Below are 26,388 nucleotides of genomic sequence, written 5' to 3' on the forward strand. Positions count from 1 at the left end.
TTAGGCATCATAGGTTATATAAATTTTGATTGAGTAATGACTGTGGATATTTTTCTAACATTTAGAAAAGCTCTTTCTAACGCAGAGGAAATCATATGCCATTGTTTCAAATGTTCTTTTCTCATAAATGAAGCAACTGCAGAAAGCTTTTATTTGTTTAAAGTAACCAGTGTTATTGATGGAAAAATAAAAGCAACCAATCCCCTCAATATTATTCAAAGTGAACATATCAAATTTGGTTTTCATTAGAATTTAATTATTTTTCACACTAATAAATCATAAAACCATATACTGGGGGTATCAAAAAATGTATACAAATGGACCCTTTGGTCAATGTTGCTCAAGCAGTAGTTCGCCATAATCAGAAGTGTCTGGATGCTGATGGTACTCACTTTGAGCACCTGTTGTAATTGCAGAAGTCAAACGTGACTTGTATTCATTTTTTGTTATCGGTATATATTATTACAATTTTAATAGTTTTCTTTTCTTAAAGTGTGTATACATATTTTTGCCACCCTCTGTATATATAAATAATTTTTGAGCATCTTTTGGACAAGAATGCCAAATTTGTCTCTCTTCATAAAAAGTAATTACAATTTGAGGACATTTCATGTTTTCCTCTTTGCCAGCACCAAGTCTGCCTCATCTGCATCTTTCCATTTCATGAGAAACATTAATTCTCCACTACTGTCTGTGACACCAATTATTCCTTCAGGATCAAGAATGCTGTGAAAGTGTCTTGATTTGTTGGCAGCATTTCTTTTCTTCTTTGATCTGCTATCATCAGATTCACTTTCAGATAAAGGTTTTCTTTTTGTGACATCTTTTTCTTTACCAGCTTTAAAGAATTAAGAAATACTTCAACTAACTCAGGATGATCTAAATTTTCTTCAGGTTTTCAAGTTTTGTCCACACCTGTACATCTCTTTCACTTAAGGAAATACTCTACCTTTCCATTCACTACCCATCGGTCCAATACGTTTTTCACTAAAAAATCTTTAGGCTCTACATCTTCAACTTTTTTACTCTGTTCCATTCTGTTTATTCCCCATTCTTTGCAATGTAGTTTTATTGGAAGCCATTTTAAATTGTGGACTTGAAGAGCTATATTTTGTATTGCCTCCCAGCACCTCTGGTCTGGGTCTGTGGCATGTCAGATTATAGGGGCCACATCCCAGGGCAGGGGGTATGGGGAGCTGTGCAAGAAGCCATTAAGTTTGAGGGTAGGTAGTTATGCTGCAATAAATAACTGGTACAGTGACACTTAAAATTTTCTATTCTATATGATAAGATGGCTAATGAAAATAAAAATTAAGTCAGTTGAGAACTATTTGTGGAACTGGGTCATCTCAAACTCTTATTTGTGATGAAAATTAGTAAAGGAAAAACTCAAAATCTTTCTTTGCTATAAAATTATTTGAGGAGTTTCTGAAAACAAAAGTGACTGTCAAATGATTCCAAGGGTGCTTCAGGCTGCCATACTACCATATAAGACATTGACTCAGACGACCTCTCAACAAAAAGATAGGTATCAATGTTTCCACCAATAATTGCCCATAATATTGTGGTACACTTCTCTGGCAGCATTTTGGATCGCTCTCCTCCTACAGAATATACTGAAATCTCTTGTAAAGACAAAAAAAAGCATTTGTTTGTAATTGTACAATTTGGTATTACAGAGAAATGAGAAATAACCCTGATGGTGAACATACAAATCTAGTCCCAGTTTGATGAAATAGAAAGACAATTAATTTTACCCATTAACTAAGATTTAGAAAACAATTTGTCTTTTTCTTGTGTCATTTAAGTCAAACACCATTACATAATGGAATAGGAAAAAATTTCACCTGAATTTAAAAGGTAAAAGATGAGAAGTTAAAGAACTCCCACAGGCATTGAGGGTTACTTTGATCTCTGCCTCCCCAGCCCCCCACGTCTCCCTTCAGGAACACGAATGGCATTTGGCCACAACTTGCCACTTCTCGATTTTATCTTCCACCATCTATTTTGCTTCATTCTCCCCACTTCCAGCCCTATTGTTTCCCAAACACATGCCTGTCACAATTTTGTTCCAATTGTGTGTTCTACCTGTAATATCTTTTATGTCTAGACGCGAACACACACACACCATATGATGATTATGGAACATCGTCATCTGTGCAAACAAATCTAGGTTTCTAACATACACTAGCGACGTGAGTACTATCCATATACCTAACCATGAAGATTTTGGCAAACCTGGTAACAGAAAATATACTAAATATTACTCAAATATTTGGTTTGAAGAATTAAAATATTCCCCAGTCTGCTACCCTTTGGGCTTAGTGAATTAACATGTTATTCTCAAGTACAAAATATTTGCTAAATATTTTTAAGAATTGCGGAGGAAATGACTAAACCTAGAACTCCAACAATGACAGTATTCTTTATTGTTGAATTAGGGCACTGCACACCCACAGTAATACTTAAGGCTTTTACTGAAAGCGTACTATATGTTAAGCATTTTGCGGATGTTAGCTAATTTAATCCTCATAAATCTTCGGCATAGGTGTTCTCATTCCAAATTTTCATGCCAATGGTGGTAGAGGTGAGGCACATTGTGGGAAGATTCAGACGCGGAGATACTCCGAGACCAGAACGCTGTCCGTGTTCTAAGACCCTCGGAGGCCACGTGAAGGAGGTCGCGCTGATCACAGAACCTTGGTTCCAACGTTCTCAGGGACCAACTTTGTCTGGGTGGCCCACACTGGAGCCCACACAGAACCACTAGGAAATGAGGCAGAAAAGGTAGCGCAGGATCTCCTGGCATCTGCTCTCTCCGGGTGAGAACCTCCGTATTCTCTGCGGGGAAGTTCCACCCACCGAGGTCTACCGGCCTGACGTTTCCCACTGCTGCGTTCACCCGACGCGGCCGCGGGGTCACAGCCTACTGAGGGCTGGGGGCACGAGGCCGGGCAGGCTCGGTCGAGTTCAGAGAGAGGAGGGAAGATACCAGGATCCTCTCGATCGTGAGAAAACAGTCACTCGGAAGCCACCCTCGCCGCTCCGGAGACTGGCTCGCCTGCCTCAGTTACTGGGTCGTCCGCCAGAGCGCAGGCGCCCACGAACGCCCGCGCTTCCCTCCAACTTCGCGAGGGCGAAAGAGGCGGGCCTTGGGCGCCGAAACCCCGCCCCGGCCTGCGCGGCCTGCGGTATTCGCCCCGCCTTCTCTGAGACGCGGGCGGCCCCTCTTCTTCCTGCGCCACAGTCCAGGGCGGCGGCGCTGTTCTCAGGTCGCGCAGCTAGACGCACCTGGGCGGCAGCGGATGCGGGTCTGAGCGCTAAGAGGCGCGCGCCACGTGCCCCCTCCTCCCTGGGAGCTGCGGTCCGCGGAAGTGACGTCGTGTACGGGTTTGAATCGGTTCCCGGGTGATCCTCGCGCTTGCTGCTGCTCGGCCGCGGCCGCCGAGGGAGGAGCTGCGGTGCGCCGGGGTTGAGGCCTCGCGCCGCCCGGGGGACTGGAACTGAAGGCGCAGTGCGGAGCAGCACCTGGGCCCTGAGCGCCGCGGCGGTAGGCACCGGCGGTGCTGTTCTTTCTCCTTTCCCCCAATATGGCAGCGGCGGGCGGCGGCGGGCCCTCGGTGGGGACTGGAGAGGGCGGCGGAGGAGACGGCTGCAGGTCGGTATACTTGTTTGACCGGCGCGAGAAGGAGTCGGAGCTCGGCGACCGGGTGGTGCAGGTCGGAGAGCGCTCGGACTACGCGGGATTCCGCGCTTCTGTGTGTCAGGTACGCGATGGGTCAAAGAGGGATGCGCGGGGAGAGTTTGGGTTGAGAGAGTGACGAGAAACCCAAGTTTCTCACTAAGGGCAATAAACCTGTCACCCGGCCCTGGTACGGCGGCCTTGGCTTCTCCCTCCCCGGTGCCCGCCATCTCCGTGGCCGGGCGTCAGGAAGCCTTGGGTAGTTCCTACCCCGGGACTCGGAGTGTAGAGCCGGCTCCTCCATGGGCCTCCCTCTGGCCATGCCCTTTAATCGGGGTTGGGGGGTGGAGTTGTCTCGCTGCCCCAAGGTTTGAGACCTCGGATCTAATTGACTCGTGGCGACCTTAGTAGTCAAAGGCCTTATAGCTCATCTTCCAGGAGGGAAAGCTACTTGTGTCTCTTTCGTGTGGAACTTTTATTTTATTTTTAAAGAAGAGAGAGTTATCTGTGATGGCTTTGTTAGGAATGTTTTGATGGTTAGAAGTTGTGAAATTCCTGGAGTCGATTTACCTCAGGTTCATTAAATGATGGAGTAATTAAGTTTTCCGGTGGTTCTGTCAAGGTTTGCAGATCCGCGCCGGCAGGTTCCTTCCGTAGTGGGAACAAGTGTCCAAGTTAGCCTCGCAGGTGGAGCTGCCCTTCTGGTTTTCTGAACCCTAGCCCTTCGGTGTTCCTGAGCTAACTCGAAGGGTGTCCTTGGGTAGCTGTGGAACACCAGAGAAGGGGTGTGTGTGTGTGCGTACGTGTGTACACACACCCACACATACATACCCACTATATTAGTTTGCTTTAAAAATTAATGACTAAGTAGGGAAACCAACTTTAAACTGTGAAGTGTTTTATAGATATGAAGTGATGTTGGTGCCCGACTTTAAAGAAGGGTTAGTGTCTTGCCCTGCATTAATCATAGGAAGTTCTTTTTAAGCTATAAAGAACTCTTAGCCACCAAGCAAAAAGAAGTTTGTAACAGTGTTTTAACTTCAGTAGGCTGATGATTTAGTACTGTTTTAGAGACATAACTCTTTATAGCTGCTGAAATGATTGAAATCAAGACCCATAGTATACAAGGGATGTGAGAGCAAGGACTTTGATTTGTCCTCAGCTGTATTCCCAGTGTCTATAACCGCCTGGCTAGTAGTCATTGCCCATATTAGAATGAGTATTTGAATGAAGACAAAAATGTATGAACTTAGAAGTTCATTCTGTGCCTTGATATGGCTGATTCTCATGTGTTTGAAGAATGAATGAAAAAATGCTTATCTTTTTTGATGAATGTTTTGTATTCAAAACTGTCCCACAAAAAGGAAACTCTTTATGTTTATTATTTTTATGGTAAAAATATTAGCACATTAAAGAAAATATAGAACCAGAAAGAAAAAGTAAATCTTTACTTACTGTAAAACTTATAACCACTGTTAGCACTTGGGGCTATTTCTTTGTATCCTTAGCCCACATTTTTTTAAATTGTTAAATTTATTGGGGTGACATTGGTTGATAACATTATATAATTTTCAAGTATACAGTTCTACAATACATTATCTGTATATTGCACTGTGAGCTCACCACCCCAATCTAGACCCCCATTTTTTAAAATAGCTGTAATGCATATGAGAGACTATTTTTTTCACTTAATATTGTTGGTGTTTTTCTATTTTAATGCAAGTCTTCATAAAGTTTGAAATAATCTGTTTAGGACCACGTTTACATAACTAAATCTTTTCGTCGACATTTACATTACTTTCAATTTTAAGTGATGCCATGATAAACATCTTTGAACACATAGTCTTTCGTGTCTTTATTTTTTTTTTTAGAATCTTAGAAGTGAAATTCCTGGATCAAAGGTCAGGAACGTTTTTAAAGTTCTTGATACATATTTTTAAATTGCTTTTCATAAAGGCTATACTAATTTATCTTTCCTTTAGAAGTAAATTCTCCCCTGTGAGAAGTCTCAGTACCTGTTAGCTAGGGGAAGTATTATTAGCCTCTTATTACAGAAGTGGAAATTCACTTTTGGAGATGGTGACTCGCTTAATTTAAGTAAGACAGATAATACAGTCAAATTAGGATTCAAACCCAGAATCTATATTTTCTGTTATACCATTCTGCCTCAAAATGAAGTTCTTTGTTATAGAGAACAGATAAATGTATATATATATATTTCATTCTTTCAATATTTTAACTTGAAAATCAAGGAAAATATTTCCTTTGACTAATTCTTTACCTCCTTCCTATTTTTACCTGCTAGAACAGATGAAGGTTAAATTTGATTAGTGAAGGAAGAGCTATTAAGAAAAAGAAAAGGAAGCCTCTTTTTCAGAATTTATTTTTTAAAGCATCATTAGATTATGTCACCTAATCCTATAACCTTGTCTCCATTACATACTTGAAAAACTGAATTAAATTACTGAATTAACTTCCAGGGTTATACAGTTAATGAGCAGTGAAACTGGGATTGGAATTTAAATATGTTTGATTCTACAGTTGTTGTCTTTTTTTTTGTTTTTTAAACCCTCCACATTGCCCACACTCTTCTAAAGCCTTTATTTTCCTTGTTAGGTGGAGGAGGAAAAATAGTGCACTATTTTAAAGCTTTTCATTAAAACTTAAACCAAAAGCTGTTTGTTGTGCTAGAAAGTATTATGGATCCTAAACTGTTATTTGGGAAAACTAACTTCGTGGAAAAAGGGAGCAATCAAAAGGAAGGAAGAAGAAAGGGCAGATAGGGAAGAAGCCCTTAGACCTGTGGTAAACAGCTGGCTATTGACTCACCTGAGGAATCAAAGATTAGAAAATGACTCATTTGGCTAGTTCTTAAATATGGACATATATTAAATCCCATGTAATGTAAATCCTCCTTTCCAAACCCAATTTTGAGGAAATCCCTACTTTTTCCTTTGTATGGTTCTACTATGCTTTATTATACCTTGTTATACCATGGCACTTGTTATAGCATCGTACTTTTTTTAATACTGTATGCTCCTTGAGGGCAAGAGCCTTCCCTAATAACTTATAGCTGTTTAGTTAATGAATTAATCTCTTACTTCCTCAAAAAAATTTTGTGCATAGGGTACATTATGTTTAAAATTCCAAAAGATGGAAAGAAAAAAAGAAAAGTAGATGTAGGAAAGCATAGGATAGTAACCTAAAGAGAGTTAATAAATGGGAGTTCGTTTGAGATAATACATATCTTAACACCAATGCTGAGCCGTGAAACCAGCTTTGAGTTTCGGTCAAAACAAAGAAGGAAAGATAATTGATAGAAAGTCCACAATATCCATAAAATAAAATCATTCCCAATTCTAGGGCAGCAAAGCTTTGATTTGAGCAAAATTTCCTCCTAGATTCCTCACAAATCCTGACTTTGATAAAATGGACAACAACCTTACAGACAGGAAAGGCTGCTTATCTTGTCCTTTAACACAAGATAAGGTGTATGTTGTTTAGGGTAGTGCAAGCTGCTTTAACCCTTTACCACCAGAATTTTGTAGAGATTTCTCATTGAAGTGCAATATGGGTGTTCCTGGTTTGGGGGTGATTCGGGGACAGAGCCATTGGATATAATGCCAAAGCACAAATCATTAAAGGCTAGTTTAGTTTTAGAGCAGTGCATTAAGGTATGTAGTTTCTGATTGACTTAATGCATGGATACAATTTAAAGTATTTGAAGGTTTTTATGGACTGCTCTTTATAAATATTTTAAAATTGTTTTTTTGAGAGAAGTTGGGTAGCAGATAGGTTGAAGCTGACCTAAAGACAGGAAATGCAGGTATTTTATATTACTCATTAAAGGCAGATCTATATGCTTTAACAATTAACTCAGAAGAAAGTGGGATTGAAGTGCTTTTATAAAAAGGAGAAAGCCTAATCAAAACTTTTGTCCAAATTGAATGTTATCCTGCTTTCATATAGACAGAGGTAGAGGAAGTATATCTGTAATCAAGGCCAAGTTAGTACAACTACATGAAAGACGAGTATACATCTGAACATCTGATAAGATAGATTTTAGATAAAAAATATGGAGAGAAAAGGATATATCTTGAATAAAAGCATAATGTAAAAATATTTAATTTACGTTTGTGAAATATCACCTATAACAATTATGAATTCAAGAAATAATTTTTATAGAGAATTATAGGTAAAGCATACAGAAAGATAGTTTATCATATTTGAATAATAGAATTATGGAGAGATTGTATGGCATAGTTAGATATAAATACTTTGCAGGTGTACTTCATAGATCTTAAAAATTCAATTTACCACAGTTTTCCAGTAACTGTAAGAACAAATTTTATTGTACAGGATGCAGAAGCATGTGCTCATTTGGGACATTGTGGAATAAAATAGTAATGAACTAAAAAACAGAGATTACACAAAACCTGGTAAAGATCTGTAAAGACAATTTTTATTTCTGTTAGACAAATAGAATATTTCCTCCATCAGTATATGTCCATAGCTTGATTTCTCTAGGGTGGAATTCATTGGATATGAGTATCCTTAATTTTACTGAAATATACCAAATTACTTTTTGATATGGTTGTGCTAATTTTCAGCCCTATCAGCAAGCAATGTGTAAGGTCCAATTTCCCTATATGGTAGCCTATACTTTATATCATCAGGTTTTAAAAGTTTTGACAGCCTCATGGGAATGGTAATCGAGTTGTTTTAATTTCTCTGTTAACTAGTGAGGATGAACATATTTTCATATTTTCTAGTTTTTTCCTTTATTGCTTATACTTTTTGTATATTTCCAGAAATCCTTTTCTCTATCCTCTAAAAATTATTTTCCTATTTTTCCTTAATAATTTTGGATTAATATTCAGGTTCTTTAATTCTCTTGAGATTTATTTTTGTGGTGTTGAGATGGGGATTTTATTTTACCTGTTTCTATGAAGTTAACCAATTATTTCAATATCATTCATTGATTAGTTTATTCTTTCCCCACCAATTTGTAATGTCACCTCTCCTATTTGCCAAACTGCCCATGTATGTATGTGTGGGTCTGTTTTAAGGTCCTGTCTTCTCTTCCACTGGTCTATTATAGTGTATTTTAAATTAGAAATTTTTCTTGTAAAAAGCTTCAAAACAGATATAGAGATAATAGTATAATGAACCCAAATATATTCATCATCCAGATTCAACAGTTACCAAGTATTTACCACACTAGCATCATCTTTGTCTTTTATATCCCAGGTCTTAGTTTACTTCACTCCTGTATTTGTCAGCATGCATTTCTATTATTACACCATCAAATATAACATTTTACTATTATCCAACAGCTCAGTCCATATTTGGATTTCTTAGATTGTCTCAAAAATGTTTTTTTATAGTTGGTTTGTTTAAGTCAGGATCCCAACGGGGCCCTCATTGAACTTGGTTTTTTATGTTTACTTCTTTTAAAATTTAGATCATTTGAGCAAAACCCGCTTCCCCCAGTCTCTAGTTTTTCCTGACGTTGATCTGTTAAATAAATCAAGTAGGTTTTTCTTTAATATTCCATTTTCTGGATTTGTCTGTGCTCTTTATGGTGTAATGTAATTAGTTCTATCTCCATATATCATGTAAATTAGAAGTTATTTTTTAAGGCTTGTAATCAAGGTTTAGGTTCAGCTTCTTTGGAGTGAGGAAGCAAAGAATTCTTCATAGATTGTTCTGGTATTTCATATTACATCACATCTGTGGGCACCTAATGTATAGGTATGAGTATTTCACCCCCTGAGCAATGCTGAGATTGAATTAGTGGGATTCAGGTACTTTCAGCTGGATCCCTCTATAATAAAGTTATGATCTAGTGGTGCATCCATTGATGGTGATGTTCTGATTGCCATTCCTCCTGTATTTGTTAGCTGGCATTCTTTAAAATAACAACTGTGCTTCATCAGCTAGAGCTATTTGGTTACCATAAAATACAGTTGGTATGAGAAAGCAAGATAAATGCTTTATTCTTTTCCTTTAATTTGTCAGTATTCAGAGTAAGGAGTTGGTACCTTAGTTTCAGTAGTGACCAGTAAAGAAGACTTGAGTATCATTAGTACAGATTTTTTTCAGTTGTCTTCAGTGGTAAGGTTGTCTAGATTAACCAGTCCATCATTACATGAAGCAGAAGTCAGTCTTTTCTCTTAACCGTACATTGTTGTGTTGTTTAATTTTAGAAATAACCTTTGTCTTTTAATTTTAAAGATATGTAAAATGTTAATGACAACATTAACTTATTTTTCTAATTCTAATTTTTTGGCTAGTTGTCAAATTTCAGTTTTTCATGTGTTCATTGGTCATTTATTTGTATTTTTCTCTTTTTGATTGTTCATGTCTTTGTTGATCTTCACCTTGATTTATGAAGACTTTTTTCCTCCTAAGGATGCTATCTCCTTTTGCAACCTCCTCCAGAATTTACAATTTGCCTTAATTTTTAAAAGTTATTCTTTTGGAAGGGGTTATAATAAAGATTCTTTAATATAAATGTCCTGCGTAGCATGATTATTTTTACTTTAGTATTATAAAATATTAACCTTTATTTTCTTCTAGTACTTTTTTTACATATTTAGATATTTAATCTATATGAACATGTCTTATGTTAATACTTTGCTGCAAATAAATTTACTTCTATATTGACATGAAATAATGCCATTTCTCTGGGAGGGCCCTGCTGACGTTAAAACCTTCCCAAAATATGTCACCTATTTACTTGTGGTCCTAGGTGGCATATCATAGCAGAAAAAACAAACTTATTAAGCAAATAAGTAATTTATAGATTTGTATTTAATTATGAAAAGGCAAAATTTAACAATATCAGGACAATTCTTAGATAAATAAACATAGTAATTATTACAAGATTATAATACACTACCAGTATTTTCATATTCTTGAAAACTTGATTGTGGCATTTATTTCCTTTGTATAATAATTGATTTTATTCCTATTGTTTTGGATAGACGCTTGGCATTTCACCTGAAGAGAAATTTGTTATTACAACAACAAGTAGGAAAGAAATTACCTGTGATAACTTTGGTAAGCAATGTTAAGTTCATGCTTTTATGTTTAATACGTTCTAGTACATCAGAGGACGATAGCTATTTGATTACATAGATAAGCATCTAAAAACTATTGATGATTTTGGTTACTTTGTTAGGATGGGGCAGGAAACTATATGTTCACAGTTTGTGCAGAGGTCATATTTTTTAAGCAAATTTATAAAAAAATTGTTGATACCATTTATGGCTACAGAAGACCTCTGTCTAGGTCCAGCACCTAGCCTCCAGTCTTCATGTGGGTCCTCAAGAAGCTAATTTTCCGGGGCCGGCCCAGTGGCTCAGGCAGTTAGAGCTCTATGCTCCTAATTCTGAAGGCTGCCGGTTCGAGTCCCACATGGGCCAGTGGGCTCTCAACCACAAGGTTGCCAGTTCGATTCCTCGACTCCCACAAGGGATGGTGGGCAGCGCCCCCTGCAACTAGCAATGGCAACTGGACCTGGAACTGAGCTGCGCCCTCCACAACTAAGACTGAAAGGACAACAACTTGACTTGGAAAAAAGTCCTGGAAGTGCACACTGTTCCCCAATAAAGTCCTGTTCCCCTTCCCCAATAAAATCTTTAAATAAAGAAAAAGGATTCTCTCTTTGTAAAAAAAAAAGAAGCTAATTTTCCGACCTAACTTCCATTGCCTTTTTTTACTCAATTAGATTCTAAAACCTGCCAATTTTTCATACCTGACTCCTTTTGAATTTAACTATTCTTCATTTCTGTTGACACCACTCTAAAGTAGTTCCTCATCTGATTTCCTGGGATAATTTTACTTACTAGGACTTGAGGGTTTCAGATAAGTGGAAGTATTTGGGCCTGTTCAACTGATAGTCTTAACAAAACGCAACTGAATTTATATATTGAGCCATTGTTTGAGGTTTGCCTGTACCATCTTTAAAGATATTTCATAGATAAAATTTGCATAGTCAAAATTATAAATTCATTGTGTTTCTGATACTAGCTTCGCCTTAAGATATGACCTTTTGATTACAGATGAAACTGTTAAAGATGGAGTTACTCTATACCTGCTACAGTCAGTGGATCAGTTATTATTAACAGCTACAAAAGAACGAATTGAATTCCTACCTCATTATGATACACTGGTTAAAAGTGGCATGTATGAATATTATGCAAGTGAAGGACAAAATCCTTTGCGTAAGTATTCCATTTATACTAATTTTGATAAACGATTATTCTTCATTATCCCTGATCACATGTACCATTCCTTCACTTTAAAGAATTCTCTCACTGTACTTTATTAGAAGACTGATAAGTCATTGTGAGTTTCCTTGCTTCAGCCTCTTCATCACAATATAATTCTTTTTTTACCTAAGTCATCTTACTTCATAGTAAAGATACCTCTCCTTTAAAACTAACCTAGTATTAGAATTCATTCCCTCAACTCATAAGAGGTCTTGTATCTACACATTTTTCTGTCTCATGTATACATGGGCCTCCTACAGACCTCTCCCAATTGAGAAAAGAATTGTTTTACCTTGCAAATTTGTATAGCTAAACTGTACATGTCAGTGGTCTGTGTTCTGATTTCCATTTCTTCATTATTTCCTTCTTCTTTACTACTTGACAGTTTTTATCCTACCTTTGGATTATTTGCTAGTGATCTTTACAAATCAGTTGATTTAGAGAGTCCTCTGTCTGGACCCTGCCAAAGTCTTTAATAGACTTAGATGTTCTTTATGAATTTGCTTATTAAAATACATATTTTTAATTGTATATGCATTGTAATTTGTAGGAAATTGGAAAACAGTAGGTAAGCAAAAAGAACATTAAGAATATCCATATCTCTACCATCGTGATAAAACCACCACTAACACTTTGGTGTTAATCATTTCAGACCTTTTCATACTGTTTGGTTTTTTTTTTTTCTATTTTAGTGGTTTTTATATGATGCATACTACTTTAACCTAGTTTTCTGTTTAAAATAAAATGAACGTCTTTAATACATATGCCAGTGTATATTTTTAAGGTTAAACACTAGTTAGATAACAATATATTGAATAGTGTTCTGTTATTAGACATTTAGGTTCAGTTTTTTTATTATTACAAATGACTGAATATTCTTGTGACTAAATTTTTGTGCCCATCCTTACCTTAAGTGCTACTAATACTATTACTGCTATCAGCTGCAGTGCCAGTTATTGTGTCAAGTGCTTCATGAGCATTTTTCTCATTTAACCTTTGATCTTATGTGGTAGCTAATGGTAGGTAATGACCCTAGTTTGCAGAAGAAACTGAGGCTAAGCGATTTTAGGTAACGTGCCAAAGGCCACCCTACTAGTAAGTGTCAGAGCTAGGATTTGAACCCTAGCAGAGTGACTTCAGAGCTTGAACTCGTAACCGGTATATTTATTACCTCTGACATTGTTCTTTTCATACAAAAAAAGCTCTTCATTTCTCCAATCTTAAAAACATAATCTTATTTCTTCCATCAGCTACTGCCCAGATATTTGCTCCTGTTTACAACAAAATGACTTGAAAGAATTGACTATATTCACTGTCAGCAGTGCCTTTCCTCCCTTTGTCTCCTATTCACTCTCCTGTACTTACTTTTTTAAGGTTACCAGTGACTAAATCCAGTGATCAATTTTTAGTTCTCATTTTACTCAAGACGTTATTTGACACAGTTTATCACTTGTTCCTTGATATAATCTTTACTTGAGTTTTAAGAGACCACACTCTATTTATTTTCTTTCTACCACTGGCTGCCTTTTTTCTTCTCTTTCTCCACCTTTTAAAATAATTTATTCAGATACAATTGACATATCTCCCTACCTTCTTAAATGTTGAAGTGTCTCAGGGCTTAGTTCTCGGTCCCTTATTTTCTCTTCCTCACTTGTTAATACCATCCAAACTCATGGCTCCAAATACCATCTTTATGGCAGTGACTCAAATGGAGGTTGTGAGAAATGGTCATTTTTAGTTAAATATTGAAAATAATGCCAGGCTTATCTCCTGAATTCCAGTTTTGTCTAGCCAACCGTCCACATGGCATCTCAACTAGAACATCTAAGATGATAACCTCGATCTGTTCACTGAATCCTATACTGCAGATAGTTTTCCCATCCCAATTGATCATTGCTCTGTCCTTCCAGTTTCTTAAGCCAAAAATCAAATTACTTCTTCTGTGTCTCATATAGTTCATTCAATCTGTCAGAAAATCCTGTTGATAGTATCTTCTGTCTTTATCTAGAAATGACCATTTCTCACTACTTCTATTGCTAACACCAGGTTTGGGGAGCCATCCTATCACCTAGATTATATATTGGCCTCTTAATTCATCTCTCTTGTCATGCCTGTCCACATAAGGGTTGAGAAGTCAGATTGTGTTATTCTTCTACTGAAAACACTCATGGCTCCCATTTCTCTTAAGAGGATAGACAAAAATCTTTACAATTACATACTGGCCCCTGCAGTTCTGCTTAATACCTCTCTGACTTTGTTTCCACACTCTTCTCCTTGCTTGTTCACTCCAGTGTCAGCTTTTTACTTAGCTTAGGGCTCTCTGCCTGGAATACTCTTTCAGTCCCTGTCTCATTCCCTTGTCTCATTCAAGTCTTGTTTATCTGTCACCTTCTCAACAAAACTTGCCTTGATCACCCTATTTAAAAATGCAGCTGTGTTCCCTTTATGCCTTTGTACTGTTTTTGATCTCTTTTCTATCTCCCTTCTTTTCTCTCTCCCTTCTTTTCTCCATAGCATATACCACTTTCTAAGATGCTTTTACAATTTATTATGATTATATTTGATTTCCCATCTTTCGCCACTAGAATGTTAACTCCACAAGAACAGGACTTTTATCTGTTGTGTTCAGTTCATAGAACAATGCCTGGCAAATAGTAGGTTCTTAAATGTTTGCATATTGAATGAATCTTTAATTCTTTCTCTGGGGATAAATTTCAGATGCACATCATGAAGTCAATAGATATATGCATTTCTAAGACTTTTAATATATATTACTTATCTTCCAGATTGGTTGCATCAGTTCTCATTCCTGCCATCATTATATGAAGAAGCAGAGCATCTCATTATAAACTATTACTTTTGATTTTTGTGACTTACCTTCCTGGGTCGTTCCCTACCTTTCTTTCCTTTGCCTTCGGTATTAATTCTGGTTATTCTTGACAGTATGGTGGACATTTCTTCAAGTCATGCTGACCTTTTCTTTTTACATTTTTATCTTAGTGAACTGATTCAAGCCATAGCTGTTCTGTCATTGAAGCAAAAATCTTTATCCCTGCCTGTCTTTATTCTCTCAGAGATGTTCCAATTTCCTATTGAACATCTCACTGAACTTGATATGGTGGTAGGGCATAGCACCTAAAACTGAATTTTTCTTTCCTCCCTTCTGAATTTTCCGTTTATGGGAAATATGACCATTTATCCTGTCCTCTGGAGCAAAGACTCAAGACCATCTTGGATTTGTTTTTCTTTTAATTAGATACTAAAATTTACTCATTTCTTCCTTCCAAATTTCTCTGAACTCTTTTTTTTTCCTCCCTTTTCGTCAGTGTCCCTTCTTCATTTTTTAGAGTTACTACCCTTAGCCAGATCTTTTGTACATGTCTGATTTCTAGCTAGTTTATAAACATAACCATCCTGAAAGTCTTCAGAGTGTGGAAGTGCTTGCTGGAATGCTACTCTGTGGATTAATTATAGCTTTAGTTGCGTTAAGTTTCAGGGGAAGTAAGAGACATAAATTTCGTGTGTTCCCCTTTTTAATTAAGGGAATAAAAATGGGAAAAAAGGAAAATATTAGGAACAATGCAGAACTGGTGATAAATGGAACATCAAGTTGGTTGTGTAGTAGAAAATCAGTAGTTCTGTATCGGTTAAGCAAGACATGTTCTGCCACTTGACAAGTTGCTGTTATTGAAAGATTTCTATATCTAAATTAGCTCTTAATAGACACTTTTATAGTTGCTTTATATTTGCCTCATATCTCTATTTGTGCTTGCTTTTGACATCTGCTTAATGTAATTGCCTACCACAGTACTATTTGATTTTACGGATATGGTCTTCTGTCTCCTATGTCTGTATATCTGTCTTTAGATTATAAACTCCTTGAGGCCAGGAATCATGGCTGGTTGACTCATTGTGTATAATGCTATACAAATATTGGTTGATGACAGCTTTTTTATGCTGGTGGTGATTGGTGATGATGCCTTTAATTACGTGTTGCATTATTAGGATCTGTATAATACTTTAATTCTAGTTCTTTGAGAAATAGAGGTGATGACTTAAGGTATTTCAGAGTTTCTGCTACTTGGAACTTTTATATGAAGTATTTGGGAGGGAAAGTTTAAGCAATAATCTTTTCTCATTCTCTTCCAGCATTTGCTCTTGCAGAATTAATTGACAATTCATTGTCTGCTACTTCTTGTAACACTGGAATTAGAAGAATACAAATCAAATTGGTAAGAAAATAGTACTATAAAGCAATTTAACTTTTCCTTTTGTAGAAGTAGTATAAGTTCATTGGAGAAAAATTAGAAAAAAAGATAAACTGAACGTAGAAATGATTATCTGCTATCTTTTCATTCATTGTTAAAATTTTTTCATGTGCCCTTTTCTCTGTGCATAGATGTATATAATATATGTGTGATCATAGTGTACATTTTGTTTTTTGTGATCTTTTCTTAAATATTTTCATATCATGAAAATTCTACAATATAATGTACTATTGCTGCAGTTTGGTTTATTGGCTATAATATAAATTATAATATAATATAAATTATAAATATAATATTAATCAGCCTACTGTTGTTGAGCATTTAAGTTTTTTTTCTGTATTTTTGCCATTGTAAGCAATACTGGCATGATAAACATCCGTATAGGTCTTGCTACACATCGGTGATTAATTCTTCAAGCTAAATTACTAAGAAATGAAATTTCTGGGTTAAAGGACGTGAAGAATTCTAAGGCTTTTTTGATTCATACAGCTGAAGTATCTTTTAGGTAGCTGTATTTATACTTCCATCATCAATGTATGAGTGAGCCCACTGAATCACTTCTATATTTAACTTTTCATGTTTTTAATATTGATTTTACTTTTCCTGTCTTTTTGAACTTATTTTATTTCATAGCATTTTGATGAAACACAAGGAAAACCTGCTGTTGCAGTGATAGATAATGGAAGAGGAATGACCTCTAAACAGCTTAACAACTGGGCCGTGTATAGGTTGTCAAAATTTACAAGGCAAGGTGACTTTGAAAGGTTAGAAAACCTTAATCACTTTTTTATGGGCAGCTGGGTGTTTTAATAAGGATAAGAATTTATGTATTTTTTTAGTTGTACATGATGCATTGGAGGTTTTGATGTTATCAGAATATTTATTTAGATTTTATATTATAGAATTTTTATGATCAATACTTAGTTTAGAAATAGTCAAAACTACATAAATCATGTTGTGCCCTTCCATTGAACAATTTTTTTATATTTCCTGAGGTATGTAGGAGTTATGTTGTTATGTTGAGTACTTTGGAGCTTTTTCCCCTTATTAAGTTTTAGAGCAGTAGAATGGTTTTCAAATAGGCTTTGGGGGGGGAGGGTGCCAGGTGGCTCAGGCGGTTGGAGCACTGTGCTCCTAACGTGTGCTACCATGAGTGGCTGGTGGCCGACAGCCATGAGTGGCCAGCAGCCATCGTGAGCGGCCGGCAGCTGACGAGAGCAGTCGTGAGCTGCTGTGAGCTGCCATGAGCGGCCAACCAACGACTAGCGACTGACTGCCTCGACTGCCTCAACTGGGTGGAGTGCAAGGCTCATAATACCAGCATGGGCCAGGGAACTGCGCCCTACAACTAAACTGAGAAACAATGGCTTAAAAACGGGGGGGCAGGTGCAAACTTAAATAAATAAATAAATAAAATAGGCTTTAGAAATCACCTGGTACCACTTTTAAAATAGCTGGTGAACCACACATAGTTCTGTTGAGCTCATTGTGCTCTACTTTCAGGTCTCTGTGTTACAATTTCTGTGTTACAAAATGTTCACAGCTGTTAGGGAATAGAATTTAGTCAGGAGTTTTGTATCAGAATGTGCTTGTAGAAAATATCCTTAATGAAAATGTCTTAGAGGAAACAAAATATGCTAGAGGCTGTCTGGGATATAAAGATTTAGGTCCTTGGAATATAGCTACCAATAAATTCTAGTAAGTGCAGTGACCCACAAATGTTTTGATATTTTAAGGTCTGTTGTGCACTTTAGCAAACACTTACGAAGAGTCTGTTGGCATTCTTATTAAGTAGTTAGTATTTGTGCATATCCTGTTTTGCTCTTTGCTATGTCAAGGAAAGTCACCCAAATTTAAGGACTGATCTCAATAATATGTTAAAAATTAATGTAGTTAGCATTCTCATTTCTGAAATTTCATCACCCTCATAATTTTCATCAAATTTGTGAGAGGCAGTATCGTGAAGAACAAAGGCCTGGAATCATTTGGCCTCGTTTGAATTCTAGCCTTTCTAGTTGTATGACATTGGTCAAGGTACTTGTGTCAGTTTACATATCTGTAAAATGGGGATAATACCTCATAAGGTTTTGTGAAGACCAAGTGAATGAGTATATGTAAGATCCTTAGGGTAGAGCCTGGCATATGGTAAGCAGTCAATAAATATAAGCTGTCACTTTAGTTATTACTACTCATTCTTGGCCTCAGACTTTTCTACAACTACTCTTTTTCACTGTTTTCATGAGTAATACCACTTCAAGGATTTATAAAATAGAGAACAATATGATAGAAATATTAGGCAAAGAGGAAAGGAGAATAGATGGTTGATCTAAAAGGTCAGAAAAAAGTTAGTTAAATAAAATGGAAGAGTAGAAAGAAGTAGAGTCTATTAAAGTTAAATCTTAACTGGATTCATGGGACACTTATTTTTCTCTAGATTTTAACACAATACAAACTTTTAAACTTAATCCAAATGTTAGGGAATGTTTTAATTTTTGGTAGAAATCAACCTGTTGCTGGTTTTGGTCCTAGCTTTATAGGTGTTGTGTCAGTAAACAATCAGTTGTTACAGTTATGTATTCATACTGCTCGAGTCCAGTAGTAGTCTCTTGACCCATTCCAATTTCTGTTAACATTAGATATACTCCCTCACTCCCCTAGCTACTACTATAGAAAAAATTATCAGTTGCTCTACTGCTTCAAGTTTAGTTTTTACTGGATATAAAAATGGATGTCACAGGAGACAGGCTGTGGAAGAAAAGGATGAACATCCTAAGTACAAAATAGCTGACTATCTTGGCCTCTAGCTTCTGTCATAGTAGAGAGAAAAACAGAAGTAAACACACACAAAAATCACAATCATTTCAGTTATTGACTATTGCTAGTAAGAACATATTGAGTAATGTTAGAGCCTGATGGCCATCTCATTTAGGTATGGTGAGTGGCCTCTTTGAATTTACATTTGAGTTGAGGCTTGAAAGAAGAAAATACTCAAATGAAGACCTGGGATAAGAGTATTCCAAATAGAGGGGACATCAGCAGAGACCCTGAAATTGTGAGCAGCTTGTTTTGTTTGAGAGATGGAAAGGAGACCAGTGTGGTACATGAAGGGAAAAGTAAAGGGAGATGAAATGAGAGTTTTCATTTGACAATATCCTTTATAACTTTGACTCACCTTGGTACTACCTTTCTCTCTGCCATTTATATTTTGAAAAATTTCAAGCCAACAAATAAGTAGAAAGAACACTATTAGCAATCATATAGCTTTCACCTAGATTTAGCAGTTAAAATTTTGCCACATTTGTCATCTTCTCTATCGACCTACCTACCTATACACACACATAAAAAAATAAAACAGACTCTTACATTTTCTCTTCCTAAATCATTTGAAAGTAAGTTGCAGTATCTCCTTCGTAGGGAAGTTCTCATAAATAACCATAATACCATTATCACACCCAAGAAATTTATCATTGATTCAAAATAGCTAATGTCCATATTTAGATTTTTTTTTTTCCCTTTGGCTTGTCTCTCTGGTTTCCTTTATTCTGTAGTAATGTTCCACACTTGTGTTTTTCATGAAATTGTCTTTTTTTTTTTGCCCTAGAGTTCAGGCTAGTTATAGAATAATCCACAGCCTGGATCTGAGTGTTTCCTAAGCACTCTTCTTTTCCTCAACATTTTATGAACGTTTTCAAGTGTACAGAAAAGTTGAAATTCTACAGCAAATACGCAGATACTCAGACCTAGTGTTTACCATAGATAGTTGCTTTATCACCACTCTATATATAACACTAGCCTTCAGTTTATGTTAATTTTTGATTCAGTTGAAATAAATCACAGTGAACTTTTTCCTAATGCTTTAACCATTGATATCATTACAACAAAAGCATTCAGTGTTTTTTGTTTTGAGGTAAAATTTACATACGGTGAAATGCTCATACCTGTTTAAGTGTGTCTTTGTTGAATTTATTTTTTTGAGGCCATATAATTCATATGCCATAAAATTCACCATATTAAAGTATACAATTCCATGGTTTTGAATATAGTCACAAAGTTGTGCAACCATCATCACTAATTTCAGAACGTTTTTCTCACTCCAAAAGAAACCCTATAAATTTGTAGTCTCCCTCTCTACTCCTGGCAATCATTAATATACTTTTAATAGTTGTTAATCTACTTTTTTAGTTGTTTTTCTAGGGATTACAGTTAACATTTTAATTTATAACGTTCCAGTTGCACTAATGTGAACTTAACGTCAATAATATACAAAAACTTTACTCTTACATAGCTTAATTTCTCTCCCACTCCTTTGTATTATTTTTATGTAAATGACATCTTTATACATTATAACCCTGTCAACACAGTTTTATAGTTATTGCTTTATGCAGCTATCTTTTAAATCAGATAGAAGTTATAAATGTTAGATTTATACTGTCTTTTTATATTTATATACAGTTATCTCTACTTTACTCTTTGTTTCTTGTATTCAAGTTACTTTCTAGTGTCCAAAAGACTCTATTTAATAGCTACTTTAGGGCAGATCTGCTAATGATAGAGTCCCTTAGTTTTTATTTATCTGGGAATGTCTTAATCTCTCCCTCATTTTTAAATGCTAGATAAGGAATTCTTGATTGACAGTGTTATTCTGTCAGCACCTTGAGTATGTTAGCTCATTGCTTCCTGGCTTCATGATTTCTGATAAGAATCAATTGTTAATCTTAGGGAGTATCCCTTGTATGTGACCAATCACTTCTCTCTATCTGCTTTCAAGATTGTCTTTTTTCTGGATTTTGAAATTTTGATTCTGATGTGTCTAGGTTTCGATCTCTTTCAGTTTAATCCTATTTCATGTTTGTTGAACTTCTTGGATGTGCAGATTAATGTTTTCATCAGATTTGGGAATTTTTTGGCCATTATTCCTTAAAATACTGTCTTTCCTCTCCTTCTGTGGCTCATGTTATCCATATACTGATGTACTTGATGATGCCCCCTAAGTCTCTGAGGCTCTGTTCATTTTTCTTCATTCTTTTTCCTTTTTGATCCTCAGACTGAATAAATCAGTCTACCTACTTTTTAAGTTCACTAATCTTTCTGCCAACTCAAATTGCTTGTGAGCCATTTAGCTGAATTTTTCATTTCATGTATTGTTCTTTTTCAGTTCCAGAATCTATTAGGTTCTTTTTAAATGATTTCTCTCTATATTGATGTTCGCTCTTTGGTGAAACACTATTCTCATACTTTACTTCATTAACCATAATATCTGTTCATTGAATGTATTTAAAGTAGCAGATTTAAATCTTTGTCTACTAATTCCAATGTCTGCGCTTTCTCTGGACTGTTTCTACTGACTCCTGTTTTTCCTGTGTATTGGCCATACTTTAATATTTCTTGGTGTGGTACTCAAAATTTTTTGCTGAGAACAAGACACTTCAAATAATATAATGTGGCAGCTCTGGAAATCGGATTTATCCCCCTACACAAGGCTTGTTGTTGCTTCTGGTTTTTGTTGTTTGTGTAGTGACTTCCGTAAGCTAATTCTGTAAAATCTGTATTCCTTTACTTGTGTTGCCACCGAAATCTCTGCTTAGTGGTTAGCTAATGATTTCCTTAAATGTCTGGAACCAGTAAGTCTCCCAGCTTTTGCCAAGGGGTTCTGTGTGCATATAGGGTGATGTTTTTAGTGTTCTAGCAGGAAGCTTACAACTCTTTCTTAGCCTTAACTTCTTGCTTGCACAGAACCTCATAGTCAGCCAGAATGACAGTTAGGGCCTTCTCAGTTCTTTTTTGAGCATGTATGTGTACAACTCTGCACATGAGTGTGACTTTCTTGATTCTCATGAATTTGCTGGAGCTTTTAAAAACCACTATGGACCTCTCATTCTCCATATTTTCCATGTAAATTTTTGGCCAGATTCTTGTTTTCTCTCAACTGTTTTCATTGCTTTAGCCAGCTGTGATGATAAACAATTGCCACTGATTGTTTTTGACAAATGGCCCAGGGAAACTTTCACAGTGAGCAAGTTTTGAACTAGGTCCAGTAAAGACAAACCCTGTGAGTGGAGATTCCTGTCAGGTCTAATAGTGGCAGTTCTAGGGTAAAGAGACTTTTGGAGAACTGCAAAATTATTCCAATGACTCCTAAGCTGCTGGTTTTCACCATGATTGCAGGGTTGTTAGTTTTCAAGACTTCTGTGGAGCTGGTAAGAGGGGAATGGGGTAGAGCATGTTAAAACATCACAGAGGAAGCTGTTTTTACCGAGATTCAGCCATGTCTTGAATAAACACTCCTTGGATTGTTGCGAGACTTTGGTTAATTTTTTTAGAGTTCTGAAAATGTTGATTTTTGACAGTTTTTGGGGGGTCTTGTTGATTTTATCAATGAGTAGATTTTCATAGGTCCTTACTTTGCCATTCTGGAAGTGCTCACTCTTTTAACTGATTTTTGACAGCTGCATACACCTGTGTAATACAAACCTCTGTTAAGATACAGAACATTACATGAATCTAGGAAATTTTCTCATGTCTGGGACACTATTATAATAATTGCCTTAGAAGTTAAATTAGATAGCTAGAACATAGTTGTTATATTGTGTGTTTAATTATTTTGTAGAAGAAAGAAGGTGACTGACATTCCTTAGGTCTTCTGGGTGGCCATAATTCAGGTGCGTGTTGGATCAGTGCTACTTTCTGCACTTTCAACTTGCCCAGCAATTAAAAGGCTCTTAAATCAGGGAGCCATTTTTGTGAAAATAAAAATAGCATCCCTCATGACCCACTTTCTATGCCATTTCAGGTTGCAGAAATGGACTCCAACAGGATTTTCCCCAAGAAAAAAATTTGCCTTTAGTATTTTTCTGCAAATTAAGATGAGCTTTTTGATGTTTGTGTTAACTTGAATTTAAAGAGTGTATAACATTGAGGCATGCTACTTTAATTTGGTTGTTTTCACTGTGTCTCACAGATTTATTCCAGGAACCTCTGGTCATTTATCAGTTTTGTTGAAAGCGAAGCATTCTTTCTTTTTCTTAATTAATAATTTAAATTTTTCAATTGCAGTTGACATACAATATTATATTAGTTTCAGGTGTACAACATAGTGATTAGACGTTTATATAACTTACAAAGTGATCACCCCGATAAATCTAGTTCCCATCTGACACCTTAAATAGTTCTTACAATATAATTGACTATATCCCTTATACTATACTTTACATGGCCATGACTGTTGTGTAACTGCCAATTTGTTAATTCTTTACTTAATTCTTTCTCCTTTTTCACCTGCCTTCCCAACTACCCCTTCCATCTGGCAACCATCAAAATATTCTTTGTATCTATGAGTTTGTTTCTGTTTTGTTTGTTTGTTTATTTTGTGCTTTAGATTCTACATATATGTGAAATCATAGGGCATTTGTCTTTCTCTGTCTGCCTTACTCCACTCAGCACGACACTCTCTAGGTACATCCATGTTATTGCAGATGGCAAGATTTAATTTTTTCTATGATTGAGTAATATTCCATTGTATATATGTACCACTTCTTCTTTATCTATTCATCCATTGATGGATACCCAGGTTGTCTCCGGGTAAATAATGCTACAATGAACATAGGGAAGCACATGTCCCTTTGTTTGGGTATCTTTGGATAAATACCTAGAAATGGGATTCCTGGGTCCATCTTTGTCTCTTTTTATAGCCTTTGTTTTAAAGTCTGTTTTGTCTGGTATAAGTATTGCTACCCCAGATTTTTTTCATTGCCATTTTCATGAATATTTTTTTCCATCCCTTTACTTTCAGTCTGTGTGTGTCTTTCAGTCTGAATTGAGTCTCTTGTAGGCAGCATATGTAAGGGTCATGTTTCCTTACTTATTCAGCCACCTTATGTCTTTTGATTGGAGCATTTAATCTATTTACATTTAAGGTTATTATTGATAGGTGTGTAGTTATTGCCATTTTATTATTCATATATATTTTTAAAAGATGTCTGATTTATTTATTTATTTATTTATTTATTTATTTTTAATTGGAGAATGTTGGGGAACAGTGTGTTTCTCCAGGGCTCATCAGCTCCAAGTTGTTGTCCTTCAATGTAGTTGTGGAGGGCGCAGCTCACCTCCAAGTCCAGTTGCTGTTTTCAATCTTTAGTTGCAGGGGGCACAGCCCACCATCCCATCTGGGAATTGAACGGGCAACCTTGTTGTTAACAGCTTGCGCTCTAAACAACTGAGCCATCCAGTCGCTCCTCTTGCAGCTCAGCGGCAGCTCATTGTCTTCAATCTAGTTTTGGAAGGCACAGCTCACTGGCTCATGTGGGAATCGAACCGGCAACCCTATTGTTAAGAGCTCATGCTCTAACCAACTGAGCCATCCAGAGGCCCATTATTCATATTTTTTATCCTTTTTTTTTTCCTCTTATAGAACTCCCTCTAACATTTCTTGTAATGCTGGTTTGGTGTTAATGAACTCCTTTAACTTGTCTTTAAAGCTCTTTGTCCTTTGATTCTAAATGATAGCTTTGCTGGGTAAAGTCATCCTGGTTGTAGGTCCTTTCTTTTCATTATTTTGAATGTTTCATGCCAGTCCCTTCTGGCCTGCAAAGTTTCTGTTGAGAAATCAGCTGATAGTCGATGGGAGCTCCCTTGTGGGTAACTAAGTGCTTTCTCTTGCTGCTTTTAAGAGTCTGTCTTCATCTTTAACCTTTGGTGTTTTAATTATGATGTGTCTTGGTTTGGGCCTCTTTGGGTTCATTTTGTTTGGGTCGCTGTGCTTTCTGGACTTTTATGTCTATTTCCTTCACCAGGTTAGAGAAGTTTCATATCATTATTTTTTCAAATAGGTTTTCAGTTCCTTCCTCTGTCTCTTCTTCTGGTACCCCCATGATACAAATGTTGGTATGCTTGATGTTCCAGGGGCTCCTTAAACTACCCTCATTTTTTAGATTGTTTTTCTTTTTGCTGTTCTGATTAGCTATTTTCTGCTATCTTGTCTTCCAAATCACTAATTCGATCCTCTGCTTCATCTAATCTATTGATTCCCTCTAATATATTCTTTATTTCAGTTATTGTATTTTTTGTTTCTGACTGGTTCTTTTTTATATTGTCTCTTCTCTATTTTTATGTTTCCATTTTCTTTGTTGAAGTTCTCACCGAGATCATTGAGCATTCTTATCATGAGTGTTTTGAACTCTGTGTCTGGTAGATTGCTTGTCTCCATTTTGTTTAGTTCTTTTTCTGGAGCTTTGTTCTGTTCTTTCATTTGGGATATGTGTCTTGTCTCCTCATTTTGGCTGCCTCCCTAATTTGTTTCTATGTATTAAGTAGGGCTGCTATGTCTCTCGGTCTTAATAGAGTGGCCTTATGTAGTAGGTGTCCTGTGGGGCCCAGTGACACAGTCTCCCTGTCACCTGAGCCGGATGATGCAGGTATGTTTCTTGTGTGGATTGTGTGTATCCTCATAGTGTAGCTGAATCTTGGTTGCTGTTTGCACATCAGTGGGAGGGATTGACCCTCGGGCTGACTGGCTGTGAGGATTGGCCGCTGTAACTACAGTGGAGGAGCTGTTGTATAGGGCCCAACCCTGTGTAGCAGGATTCACTTTAGTAGGGCTCTGGTGCCTGCCCAGTCTGCCCTTTGGGTGTGTCGTTTATGGATGCAGTGAGTGGTATTCCAGCTTGATTGAAAGCTGTCCACTGGATGTGCCAGTCCTGGGGTCTCTTGGGAGGGGCCCTGCCCCAGGCCAAATTCGCTGCAACCTGTGCCCTGGCTAGAGCCACCTGGCATGAGCCACAAAGCATTCTGCCAGTGTCTTTCATTCATGCTAGGCTTGTATGTGCCTTGAGAGGCCAAGCCATGAACTGAGGCCAGCTGTCACTAGTGGTGGACTTGGTGCTGCTCAGCAAGAGGTATGGGGATGCCAATGCCAGATGCTGCTTGTTTGTATTTTGTGAACCTTTGAGAGATTTTACAAAAGTCCGCAGCATGAGCCAAGACAGGTCATTTGTACGGAAAAGCCACTGGAAGAGGCTTGGTTGCGTCAGGCAGGGACTCAGGGAATCTCCAGGACAGGGTTAGTAGTGCTAGCTAGGTTGATGGAGACTCAGATATGTGGCCACCTGCGTCTGCATGCTCGGGTAGGGCAGGGCTCAACAGATATAATGGATTCCACCAG

General features: G+C 36.9%; 1 protein-coding gene and 1 pseudogene across 2 annotated transcripts in view; one reads left to right on the plus strand and one right to left on the minus strand.

Annotated features, from left to right (window-relative positions):
* Nucleotides 1–577: 577 nt before the first annotated feature.
* On the minus strand, nucleotides 578–1,204 carry LOC109460380 (chromobox protein homolog 3; annotated as a pseudogene).
* A 2,007-nt stretch (nucleotides 1,205–3,211) lies between these two features.
* Nucleotides 3,212–26,388, plus strand: part of SMCHD1 (structural maintenance of chromosomes flexible hinge domain containing 1) — a 145,594-nt gene continuing 122,417 nt past the window's right edge. For both annotated transcript variants that reach the window (XM_019755744.2, XM_074340261.1), the window contains exons 1-5: nucleotides 3,212–3,767; nucleotides 10,672–10,747; nucleotides 11,752–11,913; nucleotides 16,111–16,193; nucleotides 16,863–16,993. In XM_019755744.2, the coding sequence (XP_019611303.2) occupies nucleotides 3,591–3,767; nucleotides 10,672–10,747; nucleotides 11,752–11,913; nucleotides 16,111–16,193; nucleotides 16,863–16,993 (629 nt within the window). In that variant the 5' untranslated portion in view covers nucleotides 3,212–3,590. The remainder of the gene's footprint in view (nucleotides 3,768–10,671; nucleotides 10,748–11,751; nucleotides 11,914–16,110; nucleotides 16,194–16,862; nucleotides 16,994–26,388) is intronic.

This window comes from Rhinolophus sinicus, linkage group LG09 (assembly GCF_036562045.2).
Source record: "Rhinolophus sinicus isolate RSC01 linkage group LG09, ASM3656204v1, whole genome shotgun sequence".
In the NCBI taxonomy this organism is placed as follows: domain Eukaryota; kingdom Metazoa; phylum Chordata; class Mammalia; order Chiroptera; family Rhinolophidae; genus Rhinolophus; species Rhinolophus sinicus.